General features: G+C 55.5%; 1 protein-coding gene across 1 annotated transcript in view; it reads left to right on the top strand.

The window, feature by feature from the left end:
- Positions 1–302: 302 nt before the first annotated feature.
- TEP1 (telomerase associated protein 1) overlaps positions 303–14,956 on the top strand; it is a gene marked incomplete at both ends in the record, with an annotated part of 39,966 nt that continues 25,312 nt past the window's right edge. The window contains 9 exons of the mRNA XM_084304242.1: positions 303–497; positions 1,992–2,153; positions 3,269–3,391; positions 3,863–3,967; positions 7,177–7,274; positions 12,401–12,525; positions 13,251–13,360; positions 13,460–13,541; positions 14,722–14,767. Of these exons, the coding sequence (XP_084160368.1) occupies positions 303–497; positions 1,992–2,153; positions 3,269–3,391; positions 3,863–3,967; positions 7,177–7,274; positions 12,401–12,525; positions 13,251–13,360; positions 13,460–13,541; positions 14,722–14,767 (1,046 nt within the window). The remainder of the gene's footprint in view (positions 498–1,991; positions 2,154–3,268; positions 3,392–3,862; positions 3,968–7,176; positions 7,275–12,400; positions 12,526–13,250; positions 13,361–13,459; positions 13,542–14,721; positions 14,768–14,956) is intronic.

Here is a 14,956-nt window from a genome sequence, read left to right as displayed (position 1 = left end):
AAATGTCCCCAAATGTCCCCATTGCCCCCAAATGTCCCGAAATGTCCCAAATGTCCCCTATGTCCCCTAGTGACCCCAAACATCCCCAATGTCCCCAAATGTCCCGAAATGTCCCCAAACATCCCCAAATGTCCCCAATGACCCCTGGTGACCCCAAATGCCCCAAATGTCCCCAAATGCCCCCAATGTCCCTTGGTGTCTCCAAATGCCCCCAATGTCCCCTGGTAACCCCTGGTGACCCCAAATGTCCCCATTGCCCCCAAATGTCCCGAAATGTCCCCAAACGTCCCCAAATGCCCCCAATGACCCCTGGTGACCCCAAATGTCCCCCAATGTCCCCCGATGTCCCCCGATGTCCCCAGCTGGAGCTGGTGGCCGCCGTGTGCTGCGCCCTGGTGCCCGGCGCCGACCCCGAGCGCCCCGGGGCCCCCCTGCGGCAGCGCCTGCGCCACCTCTGCGCCCGCCTGGCCCCGCACGACCCCCGCTTCCCCCTCAAGGTGAGGCCCCCCTGACCCCAAATCACCCCACTGTGACCCCACTGTGACCCCACTGTGACCCCACTGACCCCACTGACCCCATAGACCCCATAGACCCCATTGTACCCGTTGTCATTGACCCCGTTGACCCCGTTAACCCTATTGACCCTATTGACCCTATTGATCCTATTGACCCTATTGACCCCATTGACCTTATTGTCATTGACCCTGTTGACCCTATTGACCCCACTGACCCCAATGACCCTATTACCTTCCTTGTCCCCATTGTCATTGTCCCCATTGACCCCATTAACCCTATTGACCCTATTGACCCTATTGACCCTATTGACCTTATTGAACCCATAGAACCCACTGACCTCATTGTCATTGACCCCATTGACCCTATTGACCCTATTGACCCCACTGACCCCACTGACCCCATTGACCCCATTGACCCCATTGTACCTGTTGTCGTTGACCCCATTAACCCCATTAACCCTATTGACCCTATTGACCCTATTGACCCTATTACCTTCCTTGTCCCCATTGTCATTGACCCCGTTGACCCTATTGACCCTATTGACCCCATTGACCTTATTGTCATTGACCCTGTTGACCCCATTGACCCTATTGACCCCACTGACCCCAATGACCCTATTACCTTCCTTGTCCCCATTGTCATTGACCCCATTGACCCCATTGACCCTATTGACCCCATTGTACCCATTGTACCTGTTGTCATTGATCCTATTGATCCTATTGACCCTATTGACCCTATTGACCCTATTGACCCCATTGACCCCACTGACCCCATAGACCCCATTGACCCCATTGTACCCATCGTCATTGACCCTATTGACCCTATTGACCCTATAGACGCTATTGACCCTATTACCTTCCTTGTCCCCATTGTCACTGTCCCTGTTGACCCCATTGACCCTATTGACCCCATAGACCGCATTGTACCCGTTGTCATTGACCCCGTTGACCCCGTTGACCCTATTGACCCTATTGACCCCACTGTGACCCCATTGACCCCATTGACCCTGTTGACCTCCCTTGACCCTATTAATCTCCCTTGACCCCATTGACCCCATTAACCCCATTGCCCCCATTGACCCCATTAACCCCCTTGACCCCATTGACCCCATTAACCCCATTGACCCCATTAACCCCATTGACCCCATTGACCCCCTTGACCCCATTGACCCCATTGACCCCATTAACCCCATTGACCCCATTGACCCCATTGACCCCATTGACCCCATTGTGACCCCACTGTGACCCCATTGTGACCCATAGACCCCATTGACCCCATTGACCCCATTGACCCCATTGACCCCATTGTACCCGTTGTCATTGACCCCATTAACCCTATTGACCCTATTAACCCCATTGACCCCATTGACCCCATTAACCCCATTGACCCCATTGACCCCATTGATCCCCTTGACCCCATTGACCCCATTGACCCCATTGACCCCATTGACCCCATTGACCCCATTGACCCCATAGGTGGCCCTATTTGCCCGCCGGGATTTGGGGTTGCGCTCGGTGGCCTCCCTGCTGCTGGCCCTGGCCGCGGGGTCGCCTTGGTCCCGCCCCCACCTACGTCACTTCCTGGGCGCCGTCACCCTGCTGCCCTCCGATTGGCTGGCCGTGCCCCGCCTCTTCCAGGTAGGCCCCGCCCCCCAGGGCCGCGCCCGCTGGCCACCGGGGTTGACCTGGTGGCCAACCGGGGGCGGGGTGGCCACCAAAGTGCTCCTGGTGGCCACCGAGGGTGGGGTGGCCACCAAGGTCCCCTGGTGGCCACCAAGAGCCCAGTGGTGGCCACCAAGGTCAGAGTGGCCACCAAGAGCCTGGTGGTGGCCACCGAGGTTGGAATGGCCACCAAGGTCTTCATGGTGGCCACCAAGGTCACAGTGGCCACCAAGGTCCTTGTGGTGGCCACCGAGGTCGGAGTGGCCACCAAGGTCCTCCTGGTGGCCACCAAGGTTGGAATGGCCACCAAAGTCCTCGTGGTGGCCACCAAGGTCGGAGTGGCCACCACGATCCTTGTGGTGGCCACCAAGGTCGGAGTGGCCACCAAGGTCCTCCTGGTGGCCACCAAGGTTGGAATGGCCACCAAGATCCTCGTGGTGGCCACCGAGGTCAGAGTGGCCACCAAAGTCCTCCTGGTGGCCACCAAGGTCAGAGTGGCCACCAAGATCCTCCTGGTGGCCACCAAGGTCAGAATGGCCACCAAGGTCCTCGTGGTGGCCACCAAGGTCGGAATGGCCACCAAGATCCTCGTGGTGGCCACCGAGGTCAGAGTGGCCACCGAGGTCGAAATGGCCACCGAGGTCCTCCTGGTGGCCACCAAGGTCTTCGTGGTGGCCACCAAGGTCGGAGTGGCCACCAAAGTCCTCCTGGTGGCCACCAAGGTCAGAGTGGCCACCAAGGTCCTCCTGGTGGCCACCGAGATCAAAATGGCCACCAAGAGCCCGGTGGTGGCCACCAAGGTCGGAATGGCCACCGAGGTCCTTGTGGTGGCCACTGAAGTTGGAATGGCCACCAAAGTCCTCATGGTGGCCACCAAGGTTGGAATGGCCACCAAGATCCTTGTGGTGGCTACCAAGAGACTTGTGGTGGCCACCAAGGTCAGAGTGGCCACCGAGGTCAAAATGGCCACCGAGGTCCTCGTGGTGGCCACCAAGGTCGGAGTGGCCACCAAGGTCCTCGTGGTGGCCACCGAGGTCGGAGTGGCCACCAAGTTCCCGGTGGTGGCCACCAAGTTCCCGGTGTCCCCGCAGAGCCTGGCCCCGGACCCGGGGGTGCTGGCCCCGTTGCCGCGGGCCCTTCGGGACGCGCTGGCCGCCGCCTTCGCCGCCTTCGACCCCCACCAACTGGGCAAGTACCGGGGCCGGCCCGGCAAGGTGAGCGCCCCCCGGCCCTATTGGCCCTATTACGGCCCTATTGGCCCTATTACGGCCCTATTAGCCCCTTCTTGGCCCTATTAGCCCCTTTATGGCCCTATTAGCCCTATTATGGCCCTATTAGCCCCTTCTTGGCCCTATTGGCCCTATTACGGCCCTATTAGCCCCTTATGGCCCTATTGGCCCTATTACGGCCCTATTGGCCCTATTACGGCCCTATTAGCCCTTTATGGCCCTATTAGCCCCTTATGGCCCTATTAGCCCTATTACGACCCCATTAGCCCTATTACGGCCCTATTAGCCCCTTATGGCCCTATTGGCCCTATTACGGCCCTATTGGCCCCATTTTGACCCCATTGTCCCCTTTTTGCCCCCATTTCCCCCTTTTTGCCCCCATTTCCCCCTTTTTGCCCCCATTTCCCCCTTTTTGCCCCCATTTCTCCCTTTTTGACCCCATTTGTGACCCCACAGCGCCCCCGGGGACGGGGACGGGGCCGGAGCCGACCCCAATCCCAATCCCAATCCCAATCCCAAACCCAGCGGCCCCGAAGACCCCAACGGGGGACGGCGGAGAAGGTGAGGGGACAGCGGGGTCAGCGGGGTCCTTTTGGGTCAGCGGGGTCCTTTTGGGGTCGTTGGGGACATTTGGGGTCATCAGGGTCCCTTTGGGGTTATTGGGGTCCCTTTGGGGTCGTTGGAGTTCCTTTTGGGGTTATTGGGGTCCTTTTGGGGTCAGCGGGGTCCTTTTGGGGTCATTGGGGTCCCTTTGGGGTCGTTGGAGACGTTTGGGGTCTTTGGGGACATTTGGGGTCAGCGGGGTCCTTTTGGGGTCAGCGGGGTCCTTTTGGGGTCTTTAGGGTCCTTTTGGGGTCGTTGGGGACATTTGGGGTCATTGGTGTCCCTTTGGGGTCGTTGGGGTCCCTTTGGGGTTATTGGGGTCCCGTTGGGGTCATTGGGGTCCTTTTGGGGTCAGCGGGGTCCTTTTGGGGTCTTTAGGGTCCTTTTGGGGTCGTTGGGGACATTTGGGGTCATTGGGGTCCCTTTGGGGTCAGCGGGGTCCTTTTGGGGTCAGCGGGGTCCTTTTGGGGTTGTTGGGGACATTTTGGGGTCATTGGGGTCCTTTTGGGGTCGTTGGGGTCCTTTTGGGGTCTTTAGGGTCCTTTTGGGGTCGTTGGGGTCCCTCTGGGGTCATTGGGGTCCCTTTGGGGTCATTGGGGTTCTTTTGGGGTCATTGGGGTCCCTTTGGGGTTATTGGGGTCCTTTTGGGGTCAGTGGGGTCCTTATGGGGTCGTTGGGGTCCTTTTAGGGTTATTGGGGTCCCTTTGGGGTCACTGGGGATGTTTGGGGTCGTTGGGGTCCCTTTGGGGTCGTTGGGGTCCCTTTGGGGTCATTGGGGGACATTTGGGGTCGTTGGGGACATTTGGGGTCACTGGGGTTCTTTTGGGGTCATTGGGGTCCCTTTGGGGTCGTTGGGGACATTTGGGGTCATCGGGGTCCCTTTAGGGTCTTTGGGTCCTTTTGGGGTCAGCGGGGTCCTTTTGGGGTCGTTGGGAACATTTGGGGTCATTGGGGTCCCTTTGGGGTCGTTGGGGTCCTTTGGGGGTCGTTGGGGACATTTGGGGTCATTGGGGTCCCTTTGGGGTCGTTGGGGTCCCTTTGGGGTCATTGGGGTCCTTTTGGGGTCGTTGGGGTCCCTTTGAGGTCGTTGGGGTCCCTTTGGGGTCATTGGGGTTCTTTTGGGGTTATTGGGGTCCTATTGGGTTCCTGGGGTCTCTTTTGGGGTCCTGTGACCCTTTTGGGGTCCCGGGGTCCCTTTGGGGTCCCGTGACCCTTTTAGGGTCCCTTTTGGGGTCCTGGGTCCCTTTGGGGTCCCGTGACCCTTTTGGGGTCCCTTTTGGGGTCGTGTGTCCCTTTGGTGTTATTGGGGTCCCTTTGGGGTTATTGGGGTCCTTTTGGGGTCCTGTGACCCTTTTGGGGTCCCGGGGTCCCTTTGGGGTCCCGTGACCCTTTTGGGGTCCCTTTTAGGGTCCTGGGTCCCTTTGGGATCCTGTGGCCCTTTTGGGGTCCCTTTTAGGGTCGTGTGTCCCTTTGGTGTTATTGGGGTCCTATTGGGGTTATTGGGGTCCTTTTGGGGTCCTGGGTCCCTTTGGGGTCCCGTGACCCTTTTGGGGTCCCTTTTGGGGTCTTGGTGTCCTTTTGGATTCTTGGGGTCCCTTTTAGGATCTTGGGCTCCCTTTGGGTTCTGGGGTCTCTTTTGGGGTCCTGTGACCCTTTTGGGGTCCCTTTTGGGGTCTTGGTGTCCTTTTGGGTTCTTGGTGTCCTTTTGGGTTCTTGGGGTCCCTTTTAGGATCCTGGGCTCCCTTTGGGTTCCTGGGGTCTCTTTTGGGGTTTCCATGACCCTTTTGGGGTTCCAGGACCCTTTTGGGGTCCCGGTGCCCCTTTGGGGTCCTGTGACCCTTTTGGGGTCCCTTTTAGGGTCCTGGGTCCCTTTGGGATCCCGTGGCCCTTTTAGGGTCCCTTTTGGGGTCGTGTGTCCCTTTTGGGATTCCGGGGTCCTATTGGGGTTATTGGGGTCTCTTTTGGGGTCCCGTGACCCTTTTGGGGTCCCGGTGCCCCTTTGGGGTCCTGTGACCCTTTTGGGGTCCCTTTTAGGGTCTTGGTGTCCTTTTGGGTTCTTGGGGTCCCTTTTAGGGTCATGCGTCCCTTTTGGGATTCCGGGGTCCTATTGGGTTCCTGGGGTCTCTTTTGGGGTTTCCATGACCCTTTTGGGGTTCCAGGACCCTTTTGGGGTCCCGGTGCCCCTTTGGGGTCCCGTGACCCTTTTGGGGTCCCTTTTAGGGTCTTGGGTCCCTTTGGGATCCCGTGGCCCTTTTTGGGTCCCTTTTGGGGTCGTGTGTCCCTTTTGGGATCCTGGGGTCCCTTTGGGTTCCTGGGGTCTCTTTTGGGGTTCCATGACCCTTTTGGGGTTCCAGGAGCCTTTTGGGGTCCCGGTGCCCCTTTGGGGTCCCGTGACCCTTTTGGGGTCCCTTTTGGGGTCTTGGTGTCCTTTTGGGTTCTTGGGGTCCCTTTTAGGATCCTGGGCTCCCTTTGGGTTCTGGGGTCTCTTTTGGGGTTCCATGACCCTTTTGGGGTCCCGGTGCCCCTTTGGGGTCCCGTGACCCTTTTGGGGTCCCTTTTAGGGTCTTGGTGTCCTTTTGGGTTCTTGGGGTCCCTTTTGGGTTCTTGGGGTCCCTTTTAGGATCTTGGGCTCCCTTTGGGTTCTGGGGCCTCTTTTGGGGTCCTGTGACCCTTTTGGGGTCCCGGTGCCCCTTTGGGGTCCCGTGACCCTTTTGGGGTCCCTTTTAGGGTCTTGGTGTCCTTTTGGGTTCTTGGGGTCCCTTTGGGTTTCTGGGGTCTCTTTTGGGGTCCTGTGACCCTTTTGGGGTCCCGGTGCCCCTTTGGGGTCCCGTGACCCTTTTGGGGTCCCTTTTAGGGTCCTGGGTCCCTTTGGGATCCCGTGGCCCTTTTAGGGTCCCTTTTGGGGTCGTGTGTCCCTTTTGGGATTCCGGGGTCCTATTGGGGTCCTTTTGGGGTCCCATGACCCTTTTGGGGTCCCTTTTAGGGTCTTGGTGTCCTTTTGGGTTCTTGGGGTCCCTTTTGGGTTCTTGGGGTCCCTTTTAGGATCCTGGGCTCCCTTTGGGTTCTGGGGTCTCTTTTGGGGTCCCGTGACCCTTTTGGGGTCCCGGTGCCCCTTTGGGGTCCCGTGACCCTTTTGGGGTCCCTTTTGGGGTCCCGTGTCCCCGCAGCCCCCCCTGCCCCCGTCTCTCTTCTCGCTGCGCTCGCTGGTTCGGCGCCTGCACATCCGGGAGCCCGCCCAGCACGTGGGGGCGCTGCTGGGCCGCAGGTGGCCTTTTTGGGGTCATTTCCGGGCTTTTTGGGGCTTTTGGGGTCAGGGGGGTCTTGGGGGGCTTTGGGGGCGTTGGGGTGTTTGGGGACATCTGGGGTTTTGGGGATCTTTTGGGGTTTCGGGGGTCTTTTGGGGTTTTAGGGGATTTGGGGTCTTTTGGGGTCTTTTGGGTTCTTTGGGATCTTTTGGGGTCTTTAGGATTTTGGGGTATTTGGGGTCTTTTGGGGTCTTTGGGGTCTTTTGGGGTCTTCACAATTTTGGGGGGTTTTGGGGTCTTTGGGGGCGTTGGAGTTGTGGGGGACATTTGGGGTCTTTGGGGTCTTTTGGGGTCTTTGGGGTCTTTTGGGGTTTTAGGGGATTTGGGGGCTTTGGGATCTTTTGGGGTCTTTGGGGTCTTTTGGGGTCTTTAGGATTTTGGGGTATTTGTGGTCTTTTGGGGTCTTTTGGGGTCTGGGGGGTCTTGGAGGGCATTGGGGGCGTTGGGGTGTTTGGGGACATTTGGGGTTTTGGGGATCTTTTGGGGTCTTTGGGGGTCTTTTGGGGTTTTAGGGGATTTGGGGTCTTTTGGGGTCTTTTGGGGTCTTTTGGGATCTTTAGGATTTTGGGGTCATTTCCGGGCTTTTTGGGGCTTTTGGGGGCTTGGGGGGCTTGGGGGGCGTTGGGGTGTTTGGGGACATTTGGGGTTTTGGGGATCTTTTGGGGTCTTTGGGGTCTTTTGGGGTTTTAGGGGATTTGGGGTCTTTTGGGGTCTTTTGGGGTCTTTTGGGGTCTTTAGGATTTGGGGGGTTTTGGGGTCTTTTGGGGTCTTTGGGGTCTTTTGGGGTCTTCACAATTTTGGGGGGTTTTGGGGTCTTTGGGGGCGTTGGAGTTGTGGGGGACATTTGGGGTCTTTGGGGTCTTTTGGGGTCTTTTGGGGTCTTTAGGATTTGGGGGGGTTTGGGGTCTTTTGGGGTCTTTGGGGTCTTTTGGGGTTTTAGGGGATTTGGGGTCTTTTGGGGTCTTTTGGGATCTTTAGGATTTGGGGGGTTTTGGGGTCTTTTGGGGTCTTTTGGGGTCTTGGGGGTCTTGGGGGGCTTTGGGGGCGTTGGGGTGTTTGGGGACATTTGGGGGCTTTGGGATCTTTTGGGGGCTTTGGGATCTTTTGGGGTCTTTGGGGTCTTGGGGGGTTTTGGGGTCTTTTGGGGTCTTTGGGGTCTTTTGGGATCTTTTGGGGTCTTTAGGATTTGGGGGGTTTTGGGGTGTTTTCGGGTCTTTGGGGTCTTTTGGGGTCTTCACAATTTTGGGGGGTTTTGGGGTCTTTGGGGGCGTTGGAGTTGTGGGGGACATTTGGGGTCTTTGGGGTCTTTTGGGGTCTTTGGGTCTTTTGGGGGTTTTAGGGGTTTTGTAGGGTGTTTGGGGTCTTTAGGATTTTGTTTTTTTTTGGGGTCATTTCAGGGGTTTTGGGGCTTTTGGGGTCGGGGGGTCTTGGGGGGCTTTGGGGGCGTTGGGGTGTTTGGGGACATTTGGGGTTTTGGGGATCTTTTGGGGTCTTTGGGGTCTTTTGGGATTTTTAGGGTTTTGGGGTCTTTTGGGGGTCTTCACAATTTTGGTTTTTTTTGGGGCCTTTGGGGGCGTTGGGGTTGTTGGGGACATTTGGGGTTTTGGGGATCTTTTGGGGTCTTTGGGGTCTTGGGGGGTTTTGGGGTGTTTTCGGGTCTTTGGGGTCTTTTGGGGTCTTTGGGGTCTTTTGGGGTTTTAGGGGATTTGGGGTCTTTTGGGGTCTTTGGGGGTCTTTTGGGGTTTTCGGGGATTTGGGGTCTTTTGGGGTCTTTTGGGGTCTTTTGGGGTCTTTTGGGATCTTTAGGATTTGGGGGGTTTTGGGGTCTTTTGGGGTCTTTGGGGTCTTTTGGGGTCTTCACAATTTTGGGGGGTTTTGGGGTCTTTGGGGGCGTTGGAGTTGTGGGGGACATTTGGGGTCTTTGGGGTCTTTTGGGGTCTTTGGGGTCTTTTGGGGTTTTCGGGGATTTGGGGTCTTTTGGGGTCTTTTGGGGTCTTTTGGGGTCTTTAGGATTTTTGGGGTATTTGGGGTCTTTTGGGGTCTTTTGGGGTCATGGGGGTCTTGGGGGGCTTTGGGGGCATTGGGGTGTTTGGGGACATTTGGGGTCTTTGGGATCTTTTGGGGTCTTTTGGGGTCTTTGGGTCTTTTGGGGGTTTTAGGGGTTTTGTAGGGTGTTTGGGGTCTTTAGGATTTTGGTTTTTTTTGGGGTCATTTCAGGGGTTTTTGGGGCTTTTGGGGTCAGGGGGGTCTTGGGGGGCTTTGGGGGCGTTGGGGTGTTTGGGGACATTTGGGGTTTTGGGGATCTTTTGGGGTCTTTGGGGTCTTTTGGGGTTTTAGGGGATTTGGGGTCTTTTGGGGTCTTTTGGGGTCTTTTGGGGTCTTTAGGATTTTGGGGTCATTTCCGGGCTTTTTGGGGCTTTTGGGGTCAGGGGGGTCTTGGGGGGCTTTGGGGGCGTTGGGGTGTTTGGGGACATTTGGGGGCTTTGGGATCTTTTGGGGTTTTGGGGGTCTTTTGGGGTTTTCGGGGATTTGGGGTCTTTTGGGGTCTTTTGGGGTCTTTTGGGATCTTTAGGATTTTGGGGTCATTTCCGGGCTTTTTGGGGCTTTTGGGGGCTTGGGGGGCTTGGGGGGCGTTGGGGGCGTTGGGGTGTTTGGGGACATTTGGGGTTTTGGGGATCTTTTGGGGTCTTTGGGGTCTTTTGGGGTTTTCGGGGGTTTTGGGGTCTTTGGGGGCGTTGGAGTTGTGGGGGACATTTGGGGTCTTTGGGGTCTTTTGGGGTCTTTTGGGGTCTTTAGGATTTGGGGGGGTTTGGGGTCTTTTGGGGTCTTTGGGGTCTTTTGGGGTTTTAGGGGATTTGGGGTCTTTTGGGGTCTTTTGGGATCTTTAGGATTTGGGGGGTTTTGGGGTCTTTTGGGGTCTTTTGGGGTCTTGGGGGTCTTGGGGGGCTTTGGGGGCGTTGGGGTGTTTGGGGACATTTGGGGGCTTTGGGATCTTTTGGGGGCTTTGGGATCTTTTGGGGTCTTTGGGGTCTTGGGGGGTTTTGGGGTCTTTTGGGGTCTTTGGGGTCTTTTGGGATCTTTTGGGGTCTTTAGGATTTGGGGGGTTTTGGGGTGTTTTCGGGTCTTTGGGGTCTTTTGGGGTCTTCACAATTTTGGGGGGTTTTGGGGTCTTTGGGGGCGTTGGAGTTGTGGGGGACATTTGGGGTCTTTGGGGTCTTTTGGGGTCTTTGGGTCTTTTGGGGGTTTTAGGGCTTTTGTAGGGTGTTTGGGGTCTTTAGGATTTTGGTTTTTTGGGGGTCATTTTGGGGGTTTTTGGGTCTTTTGGGGTCAGGGGGGTCTTGGGGGGCTTGGGGGGCGTTGGGGTGTTTGGGGACATTTGGGGGCTTTGGGGTCTTTTGGGGTCTTTGGGGTTTTGGGGGTCATTTGGGGGTTTTGGGTTCTTTTGGGGTCTTTGGGGTCTTTAGGATCTTGGGGGTCTTGGGGGGTATTGGGGGCGTTGGGGTGTTTGGGGACATTTGGGGTTTTGGGGATCTTTTGGGGTCTTTTGGGATCTTTTGGGGTTTTAGGGGATTTTTGGGTCTTTTGGGGTCTTTGGGGTCTTTTGGGGTTTTAGGGGATTTTGTTTTTTTTGGGGTCTTTTGGGGTCTTTGGGGTCTTTGGGGTCTTTTGGGGTTTTACGTTTTTTTGGGGTCTTTGGGGTCTTTAGGGTCTTTGGGGATTTTAGGGGTTTTTAGTGTTTTGGGGGTCTTTGGGGTCTTTTGGGGTTTTTGGGGTCTTTTGGGGTTTTCGTGGGTTTTAGGGTTTTGGGGGTCTTTTGGGACTTTGGGGTCCTTGGGGACTTTTGGGGTCATTTGGGGTTTTGGGGTTCTTTGGGTTTTTGGGGTCTTTTGGGGGTCTTTGGGGTCTTTGAGGGCTTTTGGGGTCTTTTGGGATCTTTGGGGTCTTTTGGGGTATTTGGGGTCTTTTGGGGTTTTGGGGACTTTTGTGGATTTTGTCTTTTTTGGGGGTCTTTTGGGGGTATTTGGGGTCTTTTGGGGTCTTTTGGGGGTCTTTGGGGTCTTTGAGGGCTTTTGGGGTCTTTTAGGATCTTTGGGGTCTTTTGGGGTATTTGGGATCATTTGGGGTTTTGGGGATTTTTTGGGATTTTGTCTTTTTTGGGGGTCTTTTGGGTGCATTTGGGGTCTTTTGGGGTCTTTTGGGGGTCTTTGGGGTCTTTGAGGGCTTTTGGGGTCTTTTGGGATCTTTGGGGTCTTTTGGGGTATTTGGGGTCTTGTGGGGTTTTTGGGGACTTTTTGGGATTTTGTCTTTTTTGGGGGTCTTTTGGGGGTATTTGGGGTCTTTTGGGGTCTTTTAGGGGTCTTTGGGGTCTTTGAGGGCTTTTGGGGTCTTTTAGGATCTTTGGGGTCTTTTGGGGTATTTGGGGTCTTTTGGGGTTTTTGGGGACTTTTTGGGATTTTGTCTTTTTTGGGGGTCTTTTGGGTGTATTTGGGGTCTTTTGGGGTCTTTTGGGGGTCTTTGGGGTCTTTGAGGGCTTTTGGGGTCTTTTAGGATCTTTGGGGTCTTTTGGGGTATTTGGGGTCTTTTGGGGTTTTGGGGATTTTTTGGGATTTTGTCTTTTTTGGGGGTCTTTTGGGTGCATTTGGGGTCTTTTGGGGTCTTTTGGGGGTCTTTGGGGTCTTTGAGGGCTTTTGGGGTCTTTTAGGATCTTTGGGGTCTTTTGGGGTATTTGGGATCATTTGGGGTTTTGGGGATTTTTTGGGATTTTGTCTTTTTTGGGGGTCTTTTGGGTGCATTTGGGGTCTTTTGGGGTCTTTTGGGGGTCTTTGGGGTCTTTGAGGGCTTTTGGGGTCTTTTGGGATCTTTGGGGTCTTTTGGGGTATTTGGGGTCTTTTGGGGTTTTTGGGGACTTTTTGGGATTTTTTCTTTTTGGGGGGTCTTTGGGGGGTCTTTGGGGTCTTTTGGGGTCTTTTGGGGGTCTTTGGGGTCTTTGGGGTCTTTTGGGTGCATTTGGGGTCTTTTGGGGTCTTTTGGGGATGGTTGGGATTTATGGGGTCGGGGCTGACCCCGCGGTGACCTCTGACCCCAGGCCCCCCGGCTGCGACCCCTCGAGGCCCCGCCCCCGCCTGGCCCCGCCCCTGACCTGGGACCGGGCCCTGAGCGCCGGGGGCAGGGCCCGCGTCCCCCGCCGGGACACCTGGGAGCGTCTGATTGGTCGGTGACGACCCCTGACCCCTGACCCCATTGGCCCCCTTGACCCCATTGACCCCATTGACCCTATTGACCCTATTAAGCTCCCTTGACCCCATTGACCCTATTGGCCCTATTAAGCTCCCTTGACCCCATTGACCCTATTAATCCCCTTTGACCCCATTGACCCCATTGACCCCCTTGACCCCATTGACCTCCTTGACCCTATAAATCTCCCTTGACCCCATTGACCCCATAGACCCTATTGACCCCGTTGACCCTATTAACCCCATTGACCCCATTAACCCCCTTGACCCCATTGACCCTATTAAGCTCCCTTGACCCCATTGACCCCATTGACCTCATTGACCCTATTGACCCTATTGACCCCCTTGACCCCATTGACCCCATTAACCCCATTGACCCCATTAACCCCATTAACCCCATTAACCCATTGACCCCATTGACCCCATTGACCCCATTAACCCCATTAACCCCATTAACCCCATTAACCCCATTGACCCCATTGACCCCATTGACCCCATTAACCCCATTAACCCCATTGACCCCATTGACCCCATTGACCCCATTAACCCCATTAACCCCATTGACCCCATTGACCCCATTAACCCCCTTGACCCCATTAACCCCATTGACCCCATTGCCCCCATTAACCCCATTAACCCCATTGACCCCATTGACCCCATTGACCCCATTGACCCCATTGACCCCATAACCTTCGACCCCAGCCGCGGGGGCGGTCCCAATGCTGGCCCTATTACGCAACCTGCGGGGCGTGCTGAGGGCGGGGCTGCGGCCCCGGACGCTGCAAAGCATCGTGGGAAGGCTCCGCAACCCGGTAAGGGGCCGGGATTACGGGGCCGGGATTAACGGGGTCGGGATTAACGGGGTCGGGGGGCCTTGACCCCGCTGTGAGCCCGCTTTTGGGGTCGGGCAGGAGGCCGTGGGGCGGAGCCGGGTGCCCCCCTCCCAGTTCCTGCGGGCGTTGGAGGCGCTGATGGGGGCGGAGCCTGAGGCGGGTGAGGCTTCCTGATTGGTCGGGACCCCGCGACCCCATAATCCCATAGGACAACCCCATAATCCCATACTACAACCCCATAATCCCAAAACCCAGCCCCATAACCCCAAAGTCCCAACCCCATAATGCCGTATCCCAACTCTATGACCCCATAATCCCATAATTCAGCCCCATAATCCCATATCCCAACCCTATAACCCCATAATCCCATAGCCCAACCCCATAATCCCATACTACAACCCCATAATCCCAAAGCCCAGCCCCATAAACCCGAAGTCCCAACCCCATAATGCCGTATCTCAACCCTATAACCCCATAATCCCATAGGAAAACCCCATAATCCCATAGTTCAACCCCACAATCCCATAGCTCAACCCTATAACCTTATAATCCCATAGCCCAACCCCATAATCCCATAGTTCAACCCCATAATCCCATAGCCCAACTCCATAATCCCATAGTTCAACCCCATAATCCCGTTTCCCATCCCTATAACCCCATAATCCCATAGTTCAACCCCATAATCCCATAGCCCAACCCCATAATCCCATAGCCCAACCCCATAATTCCAAACCCCTGCCCCATAACCCCAAAGTCCCAACCCCATAATGCCGTATCTCAACCCTATAACCCCATAATCCCATAGGAAAACCCCATAATCCCATAGTTCAACCCCATAATCCCATAGTTCAACCCCATAATCCCGTTTCCCATCCCTATAACCCCATAATCCCATAGTTCAACCCCATAATCCCATAGGACAACCCCATAATCCCATAGCCCAACCCCATAATCCCATAGGACAACCCCAGAACCCCAAAGTCCCAACCCCATAATGCCGTATTTCAACTCTATGACCCCATAATCCCATAATTCAGCCCCATAATCCCATATCCCAACCCTATAACCCCATAATCCCATAACCCAATCCCTTAATCCCATATCCCAGCTATATAACCCCATAATCCCAATCCCACAATCCCATTTCCCAACCCTATAACCCCATAATCCCATAACCCAATCCCGTAATCCCATAATCCCAATCCCATAACCCAATCCCATAATCCCATAACCCAATCCCCTAATCCCATAATCCCATAACCCAATCCCATAATCCCATATCCTTACAACCCCATAATAACCCCAAAATCCCCCAAATTTGCCCCAATTCCCTCCCCCAGGCGTCCCCCGTGGGCGGGGCCGCCAGCTGCGGAGGAGACGGAGCCGGTGAGTAATTAACGGGGCCGTTAATTAGCGGGGTAACGAACGGGGGGGGTTAATTGGGGGATTAATGGGGTAATTAATGGGGTAATTAATGGGGTAATTAATGGGGATTAATGGGGATTAATGGGGATTAAGGGGGAGGGGGTTGGGTTTATAATGGGGTAATTAATGGCGTTAATTAATTGGGGTTAA

The sequence above is a fragment of the Netta rufina genome (genome assembly GCF_964035555.1).
Source record: "Netta rufina genome assembly, chromosome: 37".
In the NCBI taxonomy this organism is placed as follows: Eukaryota; Metazoa; Chordata; class Aves; order Anseriformes; family Anatidae; genus Netta; species Netta rufina.
The sequence above is the reverse complement of the archived record's forward strand: the minus strand, read 5'-3'. Positions and strand labels throughout refer to the sequence as shown.